Source organism: Mastomys coucha, unplaced genomic scaffold (genome assembly GCF_008632895.1).
Source record: "Mastomys coucha isolate ucsf_1 unplaced genomic scaffold, UCSF_Mcou_1 pScaffold7, whole genome shotgun sequence".
Classification (NCBI taxonomy): domain Eukaryota; kingdom Metazoa; phylum Chordata; class Mammalia; order Rodentia; family Muridae; genus Mastomys; species Mastomys coucha.
The window spans coordinates 104,405,094-104,425,411 of record NW_022196913.1 but is presented as its reverse complement, the minus strand read 5'-3'; the positions used below and the strand labels follow the sequence as shown (position 1 = coordinate 104,425,411).

The window sequence follows — 20,318 nt, the reverse complement described above, 5'->3', positions numbered from 1 at the left end:
TGTAAATGTACCAAATTTTCATTATCCATTCTTCTGTTGAGGAACATCTAAGTTGTTTCCAGTTTTTGGCAATTACAAATAAAATTGCTATGAACATAGTTGAGCAGGTGTCCTTGTGGTATGGTGGAACATTGTTTGGATGCTGTCGTAGAGCTGGGTCTCACGGTAGAACTATTCCCAATTTTCTGAGAATCCATCAAATTACTTTCCAAAGTGGTTGAACATGTTTACATTCCCACCATCAATGGAAGAATGTTTCCCATGGGCATGTGTGTGCTGGAGCCATTCTGATAGGTGTAAGATGTAATCCCAGAGTCATTTTGATTTACCAAGTTTTAATAGAGGTAAAAGTTAAAACTGAGAGACAGTGAACTCTGTAAACTATTCTATTAATTCTATTAGTGTAAACACACTATTATCTTACAAAGCAGGCTGAATTGATGAGTATTTACAGGTGTTCTTCTTGCTATCACACACTTTGCCTAAGTGAACGAGGAAGTTTAAGTATTCCTCATGATCTGACATGAACAAGTGAGTAAATTACTGCAAAGCTTCTGTCACCTCATATGAGAAGTCTGAGAATGAATGAGTCTGAGAAGTACTCGCAGTGTGCTGCCAGGTCTCCAGCCTCATCCCCAGGAGTGACCAGTCTGGCCCCATGGGACTTATGTGCTCATTTACCTTACTGTCTTTATCCTGATCTTTTCTTTTCCAGAAAAATTCTCTATTTCTGTCTTCTGGAAAATGTATGTGTTTTTTCCATTATGAAATGTCATGTGCTTTAATAGGCTTTCTTAGAGCCCTGGTCATACATCTATCTTTCAGTTATATCTGTCCAGGTATTTCTGTTGGTTGTATCATTTTCCCTTGTGAAATGACCAGAGAGGGTATTTCTAATCTTTCAGTTTCTATCTCTCCCTTAGTGCTTAACCCATAGTAAGTGCTCACTGAACATTTTATTAAGTAACATTTAAAATTGTGGGGAAAGTGAAGTCTCTGAGAGAAATTTATTGTCATTCGTGTGTACATTATATTTAAGAAGTGGGGTCAAATTTGCAAGAAACAGTAAATAATTAATTATTGTGGCAATGCATTATATAAACCAGTCTCTTACATAGTAAAAGACTGGCATTTTGCACGACTTGATAGCTGAGTTAATAATATACCTTAAGGTCACCTAAGACTTAAGACTGCCACCTTACTGTGTACTCAGCCTGTTTGTTTAACCTGCCCTTTAGAGAATCATGTATCAACCTACCATGTTTACCTTGGATTTCCCAAGTAATCAACTTTTATAGCCTAAGCCGAGGCATAGCTATAATCTTGAATTATGTACCATCCTATGATCCTGACCCAGAGTAATACAAGCATGCTGTGATAATCATTTGCTTGAAACAGCAAAAATAGACATTGAAAGCAATCATGTCACATGAATGTCCACCATAAATGTTAAAGATGACATTTGGATATTGCTTGATAAACAGTGATGTTTGTGGTGCTTTTTGTCTTCTGGGTCAATTGGAGGTCAGTTAGCATCAGTGGTTTGTTCACTAGTAAAACTGGTTAAAGATTTCTGGAAAGTGTCCCTCATCTACTCCCCATGTGGTGCTTTCTGTGAGGCTCAATAAGTGCAGAGAGCAGCTCTTTGTGAGGGAGGACAGAAGACAGAGAAAATGAAGCAGAGAATTCAAATCTGGGCTAGCGCATGCTTAGTGACTCCAAGTGCTATGATTTCTTTCCTTAAGGCAGCACTGATGCACTATTCGTGACTCAGAGTTTATGGTTAATGTGTTTAACCACAGGCTGTTGTGGACTTTCTTCAGTAAATACCCTCTGTTTCATTTCTTCTCATCAGTTTATTCTATTAATTTATAAGCAAGTTCTCAACAAAAACAAGAATTGTCCATGCTTATTTATCTAGATTCATATAAGTTACTATTGATTTGAATCCTATTAAATTACTCTCCTAAGTACTGGAAATAGTCATAGATTGGCAGTTCCTATGTTTCTGTGTAAAAAAAATGGGGTGAGTGGAATCAAGAGCTTAGTTTCTTTTTTACAGCTGCTTCACTCATGGAGTCTCAGAGTGAGTGCCAATTACTATTCGTAAAGCAGCCATATGCACTTTATTAGCATCCATATAGAAGAAGACCTGAGTTTAGGCTATTGCCCCAGGAGGCAAGGAGACCCCAACTCAAGCTGCTAGCCAAGCAAAAGTTGGAAAGCCAGTGCTCAGAAAAGCCTTAGGTGGGGTTTGAATATTCTGTGGAAAACTGAGCCATATCTCCTCATCTGTGTTCTATCTCATCTCCCCAGAGCAAGTCTCCAAGAGTTAAAGCAATGTATCAGCATTAAAATGTTAATTTGGACCTCTGTGCCTGTCCTAGAATTGAATTTTCGGGGAGTTGATTACATTTCTCTCTGTGGGCTCAGGAAACTGTTAGTCTCGCATTATCTAATTTAATGAACGTATTTTGGACCTTACAACTTTTCCATTAGTCATCCCTAAACATACATGGGACAAAAGAGTGAGACACTGCTTAATGAGCTTTGCCAACTACAGGAAGCACAGCCCCAAACTATAGGACCATGGGAAAATGAATGACAGGACCCTGGACTCCCGAGTCTATACCCTCCCAGACAGGGCCTCCCTGTGCTTGGTGTGAATGTTAGTGATGATGTTAACAGTTAGTGATGATGATAGACTCCCATGTTAACAGAATGCCAGCATCTGTATTTTTTCTCATGGTTGATGTCTTGATTCCTTGTAACTTTTAAACTTAAAATTGTCTCTGAAACAAACTGTGCTGAAAATATCTTTTAAAAATAAGAAGCACATTTAGATTCTGGTGCACAGCAAATTCTCTGTGAAGAAAAGTTCCAAATCTGTGACTCTATTTGCATTTCCACAAAAACAGAGAATCTGTGTGCCTAATATGTGACAAATAACAGTGTTAGAAGCCAGCATTTTAAGACTCTAATTATGCATACGTTTCAATCTTGCTAGTGTGTTTACAATGGGAAGGCATATAAAATTTGCATCCCCCTCACAACAAAACTGATATTTTATTTTATTTTTAAGTCTGATATTTTAATGCATGTAAACTCACAGTAATGCTGCATAAAATGATTAAAGTATTTTAAAAATAAAAGGTGCTAAGGTGCCACTGTACTCCAAAAAGCAGGATGACTTTTTTAAGATGTAGATGACTATGCAAAATATCAAGACACTCATCTAATGATTGGCTCCTGAGAAGTGAGAGGAGGTACCAGGAATGGAAGATGTTGGAGATGAGAAAAACTGAGCAATGATGCAAGCTTAACGAAGGACTGACCCACCACTCTTCTGTGAGCTCAATGAAGATTACAAACCAAATCCTTAGTCAAACGGCAAAAGATTATTAATTTTGTTACGCATCCAGGTGGACAAACTTAGGATTGTGGCTAAAGTGGGCTACCAACTCCCTTCCCAAATGCAAATGTGAGTCCAGCATGCTTGGTTGAGCCAGCAGATGATCCAGGTGGGGACAAGATCTCGGAGTCCGACTCTAAGAATTTAAAGTCCATGGGTATCACAGCTGTTTGACACACCAAGACTAGACAGAATAGAAAAGGATGACAGGTAGATGTCAGCTTTCAAAATGATGACTTCCTCCTGTTCCTCCTGGGCAGGTGTATCCCAGAATGAGTCTTCTTTCTGTCAAAAAGGAGATGATGAGGGTGAGTGAAGGGTGATAGCCCTCCATGACATTTGAATGAAAAGGACAAAAGACCCTGAATTGTTTACCAGACCAAAGTAATACAAAGAGGGGGTTTTAAAGGCCTCAGTCCACCTGCAAATAATCCATTTTAGGAAGCTGCTCAGGGCTGGAGGAAGTCATAAGTAAAGCATGCAACAAAGATAATAAGAGTAAGTTTAGGCTTGCTGCACAGCTGGGATGTGATACAGAGCTGCAGGTCCTCTTCCTCCTCCACTAGAGAGCTTAGACACCTATTGAGGACACAAGTTAGATGCCCTCTCTTTGCCTTCAAACAGTCTTTGTTGGATGGATTTGTTTATTGAGATCTAAACACTAAACTTACCTCGTGTAAAAGAAGTAATAGAATTACAGAATTTTCAGACCCAGAAAGGACCTATGAGCACAGTTTGTTTCCCTCCTAATTCCAAAGATGAACCAAGAGGTCTAACTGGAATTAGGGTGCTGAAACTCCCTCCTAGGATGCCTTCTGCACAGCATGTTCCTAGGGAGCAACACCCAGGCAGGGTCTGCTCAAATCAGCATCCTGGCCTCAACACTTCCCTTAATCGGTTGGCATGTTGTTGGCTCTTAGATAAAATACATTTGGGAATAAATTAATTCACCAAACCTGCTTGCTTGGCTTTGGCAATCTTTCATTAGCTTGAGATTTTGCAAGACTGTTGTGTTTAAGAGGCTTACATTAAGACTCTTTCATGGAATACATAGAGAGAAAAATTTAGATGCTTTATAGCTTAAAAAATTACGCATAGACCTTTGCTGCTTGTTTTTTTAAGGGCATATCATGGAAGAACACAGTACTCTACACATGTCATATTTTTATTTTAGGTAAGAGAAATGATCACAGGAGGTCAACGAACACCCATACCTGTGAAAACCACCTTGGATAGCAGAAAGGAACAAACAAGTCCCAGGTATGATGCTCCCAACTGTCTTTATCTATATAACATTGTGCTCTAGGTGCTGGCAAGGATGCAGTTTTCAGGGTGGTATCAACATTTAATGTTTGAACATACTTCAGACTATTCATGTTCCTGTTTGTTTCAACTCCCTAGACTCTTGGTTTTCAAGACTGTTGATTTCAAAACTTCAACCTGTGTCCATGCAGGTGCCAACTGCTTTTGTAAACAGTAGTAAGGCCAACAATATCTACCATGACTGTTGACATTTGCTGAACACTTTCTTTGCACCCACATTAATCTATTCAAACCCCACTTCCAAGGGGGATTTGAGCATAGATGTTGAAACATAACATGGTTCTTGTTAGTTACATCCATGTATGATTCCCTTGTCACCCAAGCTTATGGGTTCTCTAGATAGAACCCTCTATCACTGCCCTCTTTGCAGTGTCTTGAGACATTGAGGTCATCTTTAGGCCTTTGTCTAAATTCATTTTCCTGCAGAACCTGTCTTCTCTCAAAGGAAAACTCACCCATTTCCAGTATTCCACAGTGTTAGAAACCTCTCCTCCAATGTCCTGTCCCTGCCTCCTGGAAAGATTCAGGGTAAAACCAATCTCTCCTAAACACTCCAGCATGAAAGGTACTTTGTCTAAAGCTTTCCTGTTCCCAGGCTCTGGAGTTAGACCTAAGTTCCTTGAGCTATCCTACTTCTCATGAATTCTAGACTCTTACCATCCAGATGGTAAAATCTATTTTGGACTGAGGCAAACTTATCTCTGTGCTCCAAATGTCTATGCTGAATTACATCATTAAAAAATACCTTCACAAGAGCTGTGTTTGTGCTTTATATCATAAAGCCGCAGCTATTTGTGTAGCCCCCCCAAAAAAAACTGTGGAGGTTTTAGAGTGATTTTTAAATATTAGATTTGCTTGAACCACAGATATGGAATTGAGTTTTTACTGAAAACTAATTCTGTGTTTTTAACTTTGGAAAGCCATTCAGAATTCCCAACCTGTTTTTTTTTTTTTTTTTACTACTGATAACAGATCATATAGTGAGTATTAGCTATAATCAACCCCAACACTCTCAAGCCATGTAAACAATCTCAACTAATTGGGAAGCTATGGTAGGATAGGAAGGCAAGCATAGCAATTTGGAGGTGTTTGTTAGAGCCCAGGAAAACTGTCATTACCATGATTTGGTGGCAGTTGGAGATGTCTTAGCAAAGTACTTCTACAAAGTGTTTCTCATTTTCATTGTGGAATATGCTCATCTCACAGTCCCACATCCAGGGCTTATGTGGAAATTATTTATGCAGCCTTCCTTACTGACAGACTTCAATATACACTTCAGCTCTTCTTTGTGTATATTGCCTCTGACTGGACTCCCCTAGCCTCAGTGGACAGAATCTCTATGAACAAGAGATATTTGTCAATCCCAGCTGCAATGCTCTATGTAGTATAAATTGAAATGAAGACTGAGGATGTAGACTGAGGAGAAACTGAGTCCTCAGAGGCCTCCAATCTGCCTGTCCCCAGGATTCGACCCCTGCCCATGGACACCAGTGACTATTCATTTATAGCTTTTGTTGGGGTTCCAGCTGTGGAGTTCTCTTCATGGCTTCTATTAGCTAAACAGCTGTCATTTATAGGTGCACATGGGGATTGAGGTTGACCTGGTTGTTGGTCTTTAGAGAAGAGAGACATCAATGCAGCAAAAATCTGGGAGGGATGGAGGAGACTTCCACTTTCTCCTAACTGGAGCAGTCTGCTATTCAAACTGTAGTGTAGACAGAGCAGGTCATAGAGAGGAGGGGTTGGACTTATCCATCATGGCTGGAGGGGAACACCTGGTGAGCACATGTGGCTCTTAACACTGTGATGCAGAGAAAATTACACAGGTTCCTCAAAGGTGGAGGTATCTGTGAGTGCCAAGTACTGAGACCCTCAACAAAACAATCTTTCATCATCAAAATAGCACAGCACAGAAAAGCTTCTCTCACTGAGATGCAGAGTTGAATTCACCCCAGATCACAAAACAAGTACGAGGCCAATCAATCCAGAACCATTACCCTTTGTGATTAGCCTTCCTGCTCTGTAGTCTACTAATCATGAGATCTTGAGTTGAAATTTACAATGGTTTGATGGTTGACACTTTCTTTGCCTTATTCTAGGAATGTTATCCCACCCTCATGCTCTAGGGGTTTGTAATCTTGCCCTTTGTGTATAGGTGTGCTCTACCAGTAATTGAGTTTTGTTTAAAGTGTATTTTCCATTCTCAGTATCTCAAAAAGTTGGACAGCAAGTCCCCTGTTTCACAAACCATGCATCTGAATGTGCAGGTCTTGATTCTATTTCTGGATTGTATCTGTTCCACTTCCTTAACTTCCATAACTTTATAATAAGGTTTTTATAACTTATAAGCAAAGACTTCTCACCTTCTTGAAGACAAGTTTGGATGTTGTCCTTTGTGTGCCTATATTAGTTTTAGAATCCACTTTTCTGATTTCACATGCAAATCATATCAGTCTATTTTTCATTGCTACATTGAAAAACCAGAAACAGGCTAACTATAAACAGATAAGCTTTATGCAGCTCACAGTTTTGGAAGTTCAAAGACAGCCTTGTAAAGGCATCCCGGTTGTGTGACTTTGCATCTGAGGTACATGTGTAAGGAAAAAAAATCACACCATCAATCAGTAGGCTAGACAAGTTCAGACTCTACTTATTTGATCTCAGGAGGATTAAGTCTAAAAAGGAGTCAAGCATTCCTGCATTCCTTTTTAAAGACAGCACACTGGATGGCTTCAGAAACTCTTAGCAGGCTCCAGCACAGGAAATATAAGTGTTGAAACTATAGCACATGCTATTCTCTCAGTATCTGTCTTTATGTGTTTCCATCTCTGGCTCTTCTCTTCCATCCCTCCCCACACCCATACTTTATCGGTTATATTTAGAATTATATATACAGATCAATTTATGATATTAGTCCTTCTAGAATTAGCATTTTTACAGTCCCATTTGAAATCTCAAAATTTTTATAATTTTTTCAATAAGTATATTCATGTGTTATTAATTGTAGGGGTATAATATTGTATACTATTATAAATACATTCTATTATCTATATCTGCTAAGCAGCACTGAAATTTGTTCTTTCATGGAAAAATATTTCGAGCCTTAAGCCAACCTTTTGAGACTGTGAAACTCAGTGACACTTACTATGGTCACACTATTGTACTGTCTGTCAATATCACCCAACAATATTACTAATACTTCTCAGTATCTTAGTCTTTTACTATTTGTGTGTTCCTTTTAGATTTCCCATATCTTCAAAGAGTGCTTATTTCTTCACAAATTTCATCTCATGATTTCTCTTTCATGCCTTGCTATGTATTATACTACAATATTAAATAAGGAGAGTTAATTAATGATCTTTAGCTAAAATATCTCCTCAGATTCAGTGGGCTCTGTAGCTGGTGCTACTTTGGAGGAACATTAGAGGCTATGGAACTTTCAGGAGGTAGGGCCTAATTAACAGAGGTATGTTTCTAGGGGTAATGCCTGTCACCAACTTCTGTCATCCTCTAATTTCTAGTCTGCCACAATGTGAGCATCCTCTGTCACATGTCCTGTGTCCATGACCTAATCATCATCACATATTTTTAATCATGCTAGAGTAAAACTGTGAGCAAATATAAACCCTTGCCACCTTAAGTTGTTTCCATCAGGTACTTAGTTCACAGAATTAATACAGAAATATGTACCAGGAAGGGGTATGTTATGACAAAACCTGACCTTGTAGATCCAAGCATATGGGAGAAATTTGGAGGAGTTTGGAAACATGGGCTTGAGAAGCCATGGATTCTGGAATGAACAGAGATTAATAGGTGGTTGTGTTTGGAATTAGAAATGCCAGAATGCACTAGAAATGAGCACAGGAAAGAATATGTTTATGACTCTTTAGGTGGAACAAGAATTGTATTGGAAGTTAAACTAGAGGCCTATATATATATTCATTAATTTTTCTAATTGATGTGACAAAATGTCCAACATAAGCAACTTAAGGAACAACAGGTTTAACTTTATTCACAGTTCCAGGGCACAGGCCATCATGGAAGGGAAGTGACAATAGCAAAAGCTTAAAGAAGCAGCTGGTCAAATTGCACCCAAAGTAAGGAAGTAGAGGAAAAGGAATGCTTGTTCTCATGTCATGGAACAGTAGCATCCACAAAGGGTGGGTCTTCCTAACTCATTCAACCTACCTCATTAAAATCCCTTATAGACATGCTCAGAGACATACCCACATGATAATTCTAAATGCCATCATATTGACAATTCAAATACTTTCTCTATTAACCATTATTCATGTTACATTTAGATAAGGTTTTTTTTTTTTTTAATTTGCCTTATTCTGAAACTTCCAGTAAGTCTGAATTCAAAGATGATAGGATGCTAAATCGACACTCAGTCATGCTCTGGCTGTTCAGGTTCTGCTTCCCAACCCATAGCAATTTGATCTGCCTATAATCACAAACAGTGGATCCTGACATGGGAAGCAAAGTGGGATGGTAAGGAGCTAAGAGATCTCAGGCAGCACTGAGCATGTTGAGAACAGACTCTCACTTGGCAGCTCAGTGAGACAGCTCATTTTAATAGGGGAACAAAGGCTATTTGAGTATCTGCAGGGTGAGTAGGGATGTATACATATTATTGACTGGAGCCAGGGTGCTGAGGATAGCTTATCTGCAAAAGGAAGAATTCCAGGTGACCTTGGACATGACCTTATAAGAGGAAAGGCTGCCAGGCAATGTGACTTCCTCCAGTAGGACAAAGGTAGGGGCACAGGGCTATGTGTAGCAGGACACAAAAATCCTGGCAATTCAGGACAAGATTTCCAGGGTTTGAACATTCCTCAACTTACTCATGCTCCAGGCCTGCTCCACATTATTCTCTGACTCCACATAATTCAAAGGTATGTAGTTACAGATGAGGCTGAAATGTGGCTAAATGTGATATTGTTTGTGTTGTTCTGGTTGTGCTCACATGTAGGAGGGATTTGGGGAGTTATGGAAGCTTCCATCAAGTTTACAGAGAAAAGTCTGTGATGGCTATGCAGTGTGTTAGCAGCATCATATTTCATGCAGGAAGTTCTTAAAGGAGCTATGTATAAAGCTATGAGAGCAGAGTCTAAAATGCCATGACCATGGGAACCGTCAAGAGAGGCTGTGTGTTTAGAGCTGTGCAGTCCCTTGGCATTCACATGATGCATGCTTGTCATGGTACTCTAAGATTTAATTCTTGCTCTTCTGCTGGGCTTCAGTCTTGGTCTGGTCCCATTCCCATAGTCGAATTCCTCCCTTTGGGGAATGGAACTTTTGCTCTGTGCTATTGTATAGTAAAAACATCTAATACTATTTTAGATTTTACAGGGGTTCACAACTAAGATATCTTCTTGAGTATCAAGAAGCTAACCTAAGCATGAACTTAGGTTTGTGGGTATTACTGGAGCTGTTAAGACTTCTGTGATTGAGTCTGGGGCCTTTTACATCTAGACTATCACTGAGCTACATCCACAGCTCTCCTCTTTTTACTTTTAGTGTGTGTCTCATTAAATTGTACCGCTAATCCTTGAACACATATTTTAATCTACACAGACCTTGTTGAGGTTGTTACAGGCATGAATCACTATGCCTGGCAACTGTGGGGACTCTAGTTTGACTAAATACATTTTGTTTTTTGACATGACCATGGGCATTTGGGGGGACAAGTGTGAAATGATATGGTTAGAATTTCTAATGTCTCCTACAGGTTCATATTGTTTAAAAGTTAATTTTATTTTATGTGTATGAGTGCCTTTCCTGAAAGAATATAAGTACATTGCTTGTATACCAGTTTTTAACAGAAGCCAGATGGTGAGCCTCTAGAACTGGAATTGAGGACAGTTGTAAGCTACCACATAATGTCTGGAAACTGAACATGAGTCCTCTGCAAGAGCAGCAAGTGCTATAATTGGTGAGCCACCACCTCTCAAGTCCCCAGGTTCATATTTTCAACTCTTGCTCCTCAGTGGGTAGCACTATTTTATGAGGCTGTACAACTTTAGAGAGTGATGTGTTGAGCTGGAAGAAGCAGGTCACTAGGGGAGGCCTTTGGAGGTTATGCCTAGCTCCTAGTTTATATTTCATTCTTTCTGCTTTCTGGTCCCTCCTGATATGGGCATGCCTCTGCCATGTGCTCTTACCACCAGTAACTGAGATTTTATGCCAGTTTTTCTTTTATTTAAAAAAAAATGGGTCATAGCTATGCAAAGTAATTAATACAGTGAGTAAAGTCAAGCATCTTTCTCTTACTGCCCACCTCAACAGGAAGCTTGTATCTTATTATGCAGTTCAAGGCAGTTTAAATATAGTAGTGGTTGTATAATGAACACTTTCATATTCTAATAGCTGATTGCTTCTTGTTTTGTTTCTGTTTTAATTTCTGCTCTTACTGATCCTCTTATTTTAGTGCAAAATACTCCCTTTACTTGAGTGCTTTATGTATGCCTCTCTCTGTCTCTCTCTGTCTCTCTGTCTGTCTCTGTCTCTCTCACTGTGTGTGTGTGTTTATGCATACATGCATTCACATGATGTGGGTACATGTGCATTTGGCAGATGGAGGTTGTATATGGTGTGTTGATCATTTTTACTCCATTTGAGTTGAGTTGATTTATTTGTTTGTTTACTTGTTTTTAAGGAGATAGAGTCTTTCACTAAACCTAGAACTTGATGATTTGGGTTGATTGACTGGCTAGCAGTACCCAGGGATCATCCCATCTCTGTCTCCACAGCCCTGGAATTACAAGTGCATGATGCCACACTAGGCTTGTTTTCATGGATTATGGTTGATAGAACTCAAGTCCTCATGCTTGTGAGGCAAGCACTCTAGTGACTGAGCCATCTTTCCTGCCCCAAGTTCTTATTTTGTTTAGTGAGCTGCTCCATGCAAGACAATTCATTGGTGTCTTCAACCAATTCCATTCTCCCTCTTTTCTTGCTTGCAATTGTCAAGAATAACTGAGAAAACATTGAAGATGTAATAAGTACATTGTGATAAGAGAAAGCTGAGTGTACTAGATCAGGGTCTGTTTCAGTCTCTCCCCAAACATTGTGCTATTCAATGCTTAGGCTGATTGGGCTGAGTTACCAGTGTTATAAAATCTAAGAAAATAGCTTTCTGGGGTCCTTTAACAATGGTACAAGTAGAGCTATCACAGATGTGACTTTATCTCATCCTGGGCAGCTTCATAAACTCTGTAGGACCACCTCCCAGTAAATTCTGGACTTCTCTTGTTACTTTTTTTTAGCTCTATAAGAAGTAAATATGACTCTCTTTCTCTCTCCCTCCCTCTGTTCCCCCCTTTTCTCTCTCTCTCTCTCTCTCTCTCTCTCTCTCTCTCTCTCTCTCTCTCTCTCTCTCTGTGTGTGTGTGTGTGTATGTCTGTGTGTCTGTGTGTGCTCAGTCTCACTGGAATCAGGCAAGATGTTAAGCAACACAAAGCCAATCTGCCTTATATTCCATTGCCTTCTCAGAGGTCAGAGAGGTACTTGTCCAGACAGCCTTCGTGCATGCTTCAGGACAGGTGGCTCAGAACATGCCATTATGTACTGTCTATCACCTAAATTCCAGACTGAGGTTTTAAAAACACAAGGTGTTGTAAGTTTGACAGCTTATGGTAAACATTTCAATCCTCCTGGGCCACACTAAAGCAGTTTCCCTTAGCATGAACAATTTCCCTCAGTGAAGAGAATAATTGTCTGCAGATGATGGTAAAGCTTTGCTCAGAAATCCTATAAGTATCCTTTGTGATTCCTGTAGGGCCTTCCAAAGGCTGCAAGCAGTATCCTTATCTGACACTGACACACTAAATACCATTAGTGTGTGTGTCAACCATATGGCCCAGTGGTAGAGCAGCTTGCACAGCAGCCTGAATTGTTGAAGGGCCTTCTCCTATTCCAGAACCCCTACAAAGCCATCACTTTCTGAGTCACTTGGTATATGGGCTGGAGTAACACACCCAGATGAGAAATGTGTTTTCCCAAGAATCCAACAGGCACACATTGCTCCTCTTTCTTGGTGGTGGAAATGGCCAGGTACAATAACTTATCCTTCACCTTAGAAGAATATATCTGCATGTATTACACCAATGGAATCCTAAGAATTTCACTAAGGTAGAAAGCCCTTAATATTTGGTTGGATTAACTGTCTTCTGATGTGCATATGATCTACCAACAAGCCCAGAGTGTCTGTGACCTCCCAATTACTTGGTACAATCAGCTTGTCATCAATATAGTGGACCAGTATGAGATTTTTGTGGAAGAGATAGATGATCAAGATCCCTTTCACTGTAACAATGATAGGATGAGAGAAACCAGCCTTGAAGTCAGCGGAAGAATGTTTAAAAGTGTGGAATTTTAAATAAATAATAAAAATTTGGAATTTTATCTGTACGGAGCCATGAAATTATGACAATTATAGGAAAATGCATAAAAATAGAGATCATAATGTTAAGAGAAATAATCCAGGCTAAGATAAATATACATGTAATGCACTGTGTGTGTTACATCAAAATAGAAAAAGTAATGTTATGTAACATGAAGCGGAAAGAAAGACTATTTGGAGAGTGGAGGAGAATCAGCCAGAAAGGAGATGAAGGAGGGGTAAAATAAGAGTGTAGTATAATGATTATCTATCTATCTATCTATCTATCTATCTATCTATCTATCTATCTATCTATCTAATACCTATCTATCTATCTATAATCACAGTATAAAACATCACAGTGAAACATTTTACTTTGTGTACTCACTACAAAACTTAATTTCACAAAGCACCCTGTCCTTTCCTCCATAACTCCCGCTGTCTACCAATTTGCTGTTTACTCCTTGGTACTGCAGCAGCATGAATGGTGCCAGCACCAGATATTTTGCCAAGTAGCCTGGGGCACAGCTGTTGAGTGTTCATTATCTGTACCTTCTTCCTTAGATTGTGGGTACAAGTCATGTTTTATCTTTAAGTTTAAGAGTACTGACCACAGCACAATGCACCTGAAAGAAATGTAGTGACAATCACACTGAAATAAATGACCTACTTTCAACTTTGGAGTAATGTCCTTGACCTCTGTCCTCTTTTCTGCATTGTTCCCTAGACTGACTAAATGTCTGCTGAGTTCCTGGTAGTGCTTCATCTCCTTTGCATGTATGAACTAATTTGGTCTAGACAGTACTTGGTTAGCTGTGGGTATAACCAGGGATGACTAAAAAACCAGAAGGATGATTAACAACTATCTGGAGGCCTTTTTGATGGAGTCTATAGAAGCAAAGTCGAGGATAAAAAGTTGCTGTCTGTCACTTCTTTTCTCTGAGTATGCATTGTTAATGTTATACACCTGGACTTGCTGCTCCCCAGGTTTGATTGTTTATTTCTGAGGGCTTTGACTGACATCCTCCTGTCCTGCTGCTTCAGAAGGAAGTGGCAGTGGCGGTCATCTGAGAACTTAATGAGAATAGCAAAGGCTTACACCAGAAGACACTGTCTGGCATCTCCATGAGGACCTCAGGCTCATGGTTTTTAAGAATACAGGACTCAGAACAATTGCTAATATTTATTACAGAAAAAAAAAAACCCACAAAACAACATCAGCCAAAAGGAAGTCTGGAGATAACTAGGGGCAAGCTTTTAAGAGTCCTCAACTGTAGGGTGACTCAAGATATTTAATTTCAGCAGCAGTGAGTGAAACATTAACATGACATTGTGCATTACGGAGGCTCATTAGAGGTTTGGTGCTTGGGATTTTCACTCGGGGCTAGAACATGCTAAAATTCTCCTCCTAGGAGTAAAGCACACTGTATGCTGCCTGTATGTGCTGCTGGCACAGTGTGCATCCTGCCTTTCAAGGATGTTTCATGTCATTAAAGAGATGGAGGGAAGCCAGCCCCAGTCTTGCAGGTCTTTTTACCTTGTAGTTTGTTCTGAGGGGAAGGTAGACCAGGTCTCATCTTTCTACAGTCACTGTTTATCTGAGCACTGGTTTCCCCTTCTTCAGATGCTGTGTGGGTCACTTCTTCAGGGAAGGCACAGTCCACTCTTGCCTCCCCCTCCCTGGGCCCAGCATACAGTGTTTATTTACAGTCTACAGGCTGGACTACAGAATGTATATTTTTTAGTCTTTTTATGCTTGGAATTCTCCATCAACAAGTCCATGGGTATTATTCAAAACACTGAGAGGAATTAATTCAAATGTCTTGAAGGGCTGAGCAGAGTCCAGGAATAAGGAAGAGATTTGAAGCACTATTTTCCCAATAGAATAGATTTTCCATATCCCAACAGACAGTATCTTCTGGACATATTTCACCTAAAGATATCCCTTTGTAACTCCTACAAAAAGCAGAGACAATTTCTTACATAAATCCATTATTTCTCCCAAGAAAGATAATACTTTTTTACTTACAAAATAATAATTTATTCAAATATAACTGTAGCCAAGGAATGAAATTTAAAAATGCAGAATCTCAGCTTTGTGGATGCCAGCATTCTATGAAAACAGACCAGTATGATAGAATTCCATGATGTTTCCATGTTCTTGCATTGTACTGCACCATGACAAGAAATCTTGAATTTTATAGAGCAGGTTGTCCTCCGTTTCTACTGTGGTTCCAGGATTAGAGAGGCATTTGACCTGTGTCTGTTGAGTGAACTAATGAATGAATGGTGCAGTGATTACAAAACAATATGTATGGGTACCTGAAGAATCACTGGGGAGAGTTAGAAATGTGTAGGTCACTGGTTTGGAGTCTAGGTGCAATGAATAAAAATTGCTGTTAAAAGAACCCAGGAATGTGTGTCATGTACACAGTTTATCTAAACACTGGGAGCTTTTGGCAATGGAGTTTTTTGCTGGTCCTTTGCAGTCATACCACCTCTAGGAGTATTGGGCATGGGCAATAGGAGCTAGTACTTGTGCTAGCAGAAGCTGTGGGCTGAGCTTTACTTTGTACCTGAACTTGTGTAAATATCTCCACCATAACAAAGCCCAGGGCTGAAACTTGGCTAGAGTTCTGTTGATCCTGGCTTGTTGATCTGGTGACTCTGTTTGTTAATTTCCTAGGTAAGAGAGCTTCTACAGCTCATCTCCTCATCTTGAGGAGTTCCTCATCTCCTACTGCTTATATAGTAGTAGCACAACTCTGTTTGCTAGTTTTTCTTTCATGGATCAAAATCTTATATCTAGAATTCCTTATAATTATTGAAGCCAAGGACAGTGTTTCTCTGCACTCTCTATGCCATATAGACACCATGCATTAAGCATTCACTGAGTGAATACTTGAGTTTACTTTTTTTGAAGCTTAATTTTAAACAATGTTAAAATGAATTCCTACTTGTCTTTTTCTGTTGTAGAAGGAAGCAGATAGAAAGATTGGAGGTTGATCCCAGCAAACATTCCTGCCCTGATGTGTCTACCATAGTACAAGAGAAAAGAAACAAACCCAAAAGAATGGAATCTCAACCCCAAGTTGAACCTAGTGAGGAAGATCCAGACTTTGAGGATAACCCAGAAGTACCACCACTAATTTGAAACATGAGGCTGCATTGTCATTGACTGTGACCCACAGACCCATGTTGTTTGGTGTTGACAGTGGATATGTGTCATTCATGTGGTAAAAATAGTTCATTATCATTTTGTCTGATGTTATAATGTTTGTATTTAATCTTTTTCTTTGCATTGTAATATTTTTAAATGAGTTTACAATTAAATTGTATACCTTAAATATGCTATAACTTATCACTCATCTATAATTGAACATCGAGGTTGAAAATGTGTAGTAATTTAATAGAACTATGACATTCAACATTAAGAATAAGTCATGTAGTCTTTGCTTATGCAATAGATTGGGTTATATGAAAAAGGACTTTAGCAAATTGTTCAAACTGAGAAGTTAAAGCTGTACTCTCAGGTCCAACAAAAAATGCCTTGACATGATTTTCAACGGTGTTTTTCATTTTTCTTCTCACGTTTCTGCTTTCTCAAGTGGCATGATGTAATGGCAAGAGTAAGAACTTTGACATTAGAGTCCCTATATTTGGATTCCTGCTGAGTCACTGAATAAAGACTTTCAGATAGTCCTTGATTTCCTTAGGGTAGAGTGACTTCATCTGCACTATGCTAATAGTAATGATTGCCTCATAGGTTATTCTTAAGGCTAGCCATGTAACTCACCCAATACAATGCCACTCTGACATTCACTTGCTTGCTCACTCTATTATTTTTCTTCTTTCATTATAAGATGTGGCCTAACTGGAGACATTTTGTGACTGTGCTTTGAGATTTCGAAATCCACATGCTCTCTTCAGTTGCTCTATCTCTGCTTTTGGTTTGCATTTTGAGATTTGAGCTCTTGGCTGCTGCTCCAGATTTCTGCTGTTGTACCACCCTGTGCTATTATCCCTGTACTGTAAGGCAGATAAAGCCTTTCTTCTATAAGTCGCCTTGGCCATGCTGTTTTATGACTGGAACAGAGATATAATACAGAGATCAGCAAGTGCTCCTAACAACTGAGCCATCTCTCTAGCCTCTGCCACAGGTATATCGTAATCTAATCATTATGACAATCAGTTTTACAGTCACAAACGATGTTGCAAAAATTAGGTAAGATCCCACAGCTTGAAACCCAGCTCTCAGCACAGGTGGATCAGATGCCACAACTACAAGGTAATTTGGCAAACCCCATGACAACAAATTATCTGTGCTAGCAATATAACATAATAGTTCATTTAGTCTTTGAATCAAGTGGCTGTTACAATCACCGTAGCAAAAGCTTGCAAAGGAAGGGGTTTATTTGGCTTTACACTTCTTGGTCACAATCCACCACAGGGCAAGAACTCAAGGCAGGAACTGGGAAGCAAGAACAATGGAGGGTGTTTTTTTTTCTACCTCTAGTCTATGGGTCTGTGCTTAGAAAGCTTTCTTTTATAGTCCAGGACCACCTGACTAGAAGTGCTGACACACACAGTTGGTTGAATTCTCCTAAATTTTCTTGATTAATTTTCAAGAAAGTTCCCTCACTGAAATGTTTGAGGGCCAATCTGATCTAGGCACTTCTTGAGTCAAGCTTTCCTCTCAATGATTCTAGGCTTGTGTCAAGTTGACAATCAAAACTAATTAGTATGCTCCATTTATTGTCAACTTGACACAAAACACACAACTTTAGGCTTTAACTGTTCATTCTCTGTATGTAATGTCTCATGTTAATATTCTAATATAAATCACAGTCCAACTTCTTCAGTCACAGTCTTAAAATCCAAATTCTCTCATTTGTGGATCCCTATAAAATAGAAACTTAAAATTTTCATTTATAAAAGAAAATAAATGAGGCTAATAAGTATGATCAAACTTAAGTCAAAATCCAACAGTGAAAAATCCAAATTCTGTAGTTCAATATCTGACATCTGGGACTCACTTATGACCTTCTGTGCTACAAAGTGTTTGGGCAGGTCCCTTCTCCACCTCTGTATCCACAGCACATGCCACTTGCACTGAAGCTTTAAACTGACTTCATCACTTCACACCTGACTCTGGCATTGGCAGTCATCCAATGTCCTGGCATCTTCCATTGCAACTAAGGCTACACCTTCACCATAGGCCTCTCCTGGCCTCTCCATGTGGACTCTAATCCTGCTGTACAGAGCAAAGTCTCATCTTCTTTCCACGATCCTTTATGTCTTGTGACTTTCATGCTTTTTAAACCAATACTATATAGAAGACTCTTCTATATTGCCAAATTGAGCTGCCAGCATGAGTTGTAATTTTGGCCACCTTGGACCACAGCTTCTGTGCACTCATCCTGTGGAAAAGACTCTCTTATTGTTGAAGTGAAACAGAGAAGAGTTCACTCAAGGATTCTGATCTCTTAGCAATCACAGCTAATTTTTCTATATTATCTGACCATGAATCAGAGATTTTTTTTTAACTTAAAGTATCACACAAATGGTCCTAGTAGTGTTTTTGCTTCCCAGGCCTCCATTGTCTGTATTCTCTCAAAATTCATCTCTTGTAAATGCCTACAACAATAGTTCATTAAGCTGTGGGGATTCAATGGTTTTTCTACCACAAAGTTCTAAACACTTTCAGATCCCTCTGGCAAAACAATATGGCAAGGTCCACTGTAGCACTACCCTACTCTGGTACCAGTTTCTGTTCTATTTTATTTTTTATTGCTATAACAACACCATGACCAAAAGCAACTTGGGGAAGAAAGGGTTTTATTGATATTATACTTCCAGGTTATAATCTATCATATAGGAAAGTCAAAGTAAGAACTTGAGACAGGAAACTAGAAGCAGGAACAATGAAAAAATCCTACTTCTTTAGACATACACTCATTGTTTAGCTAGCTTTCTTATACAGTCAGGGTCACCTTCCTGGGATAATTCTACCTCAGGGAACTAGCCCTTTTACATCAATTCACAAAGACAGTTCATCATAGACATGCCCATAGTCCAATCTGATCTAGGCAATGTGCCAAGTTAAGTAAAGATAACCAGGAGAGATGGTTGCTCATTCTTTATATCAGATCAGAATTAGAAAACTCCACATTGTCATTACCATATCTTAGAGTGTTGTACACAGGTGGTATCTTGAGAGGGTACCAACTCCTCTAGATACAGATGCTCTGGAGACCTAAAATTAAAGAATAATCACAACTTGGAGTGCCTAGGTATGTTTGGCCATGGTGTCTCGGAGAATCTGGGAAGATACAGGCTTAGTTTTTGGTTGCAGATATATAAGAGTATCATTGTTACAAAGAACACACTGAAAAGTGCAGGCAAGAGAGGACTCAGTTCATGAAGGGTATGGGGGTTTGCTGCCTTGTTATCTATGGCAAGTTGTGAACCTGCCACAGAGAGCACAGCCTGGGGCTTACTGTGGAGCTCTGAGATTTAACCAGTGGCTGTTCAGCCTCCATAACTGCTTCCCTGTCATCGTTGCTGTGCTACTAGCCAAGGAGGAGAACTCTGATTTCCAGGATTATGATTTGCTTAGTGTGATGGCCATTCTTGGTTGTCACTGGAACTAACTAAAATTCAAAAATAAGAGGTACACCATTGAGGGATTTTTTTAAAACTTAATTTGAAGTAGGAAGATCCACTTCTAATACAGATCTTGAGGCAGGAGGATACATCTATAATCTGAAGCATGCCTTTTACTGAAAGCCTACATAAGGACATAGAAGAAAGAAGCTTTGGCTTGCTACCTGATTGCTTTTACCTTGCTAGCAAGTACATTACTTCAGTGGTATTAGAGACTTCTTCTTTGGGTCTCCAGTGTCTACTGGAGTCTAGCTGAGACATTCAGCCTTGTAGACTAAGCAACTTCTGGATGGATTCTTGGACTCTTGATTCATATCCAGCCATTGCTGGTCTACTTGGACCATAGTCTATGGTCAAGACCACATCATTCTAGTATATATATCACACACAAACACACATACACATACACACACACATACACACACAGAGACACACACATATACATATATACAGATACATGTATACAATACACACATATATATGTATGTATATTTATGTGTATGTGTATGTATATATATATATATATATATA

At 39.3% G+C, this 20,318-nt stretch overlaps 1 protein-coding gene across 3 annotated transcripts in view; it reads left to right on the top strand.

The window, feature by feature from the left end:
- The window catches only part of Lrrc6 (leucine rich repeat containing 6), a 117,394-nt gene extending 100,566 nt beyond the window's left edge, over window positions 1-16,828 (top strand). For all 3 annotated transcript variants that reach the window (XM_031359044.1, XM_031359045.1, XM_031359046.1), the window contains 2 exons: window positions 4,587-4,672; window positions 16,098-16,828. In XM_031359044.1, coding sequence (XP_031214904.1) covers window positions 4,587-4,672; window positions 16,098-16,275 — 264 coding nt within the window. In that variant the 3' untranslated portion in view covers window positions 16,276-16,828. The remainder of the gene's footprint in view (window positions 1-4,586; window positions 4,673-16,097) is intronic.
- Window positions 16,829-20,318: the final 3,490 nt, after the last annotated feature.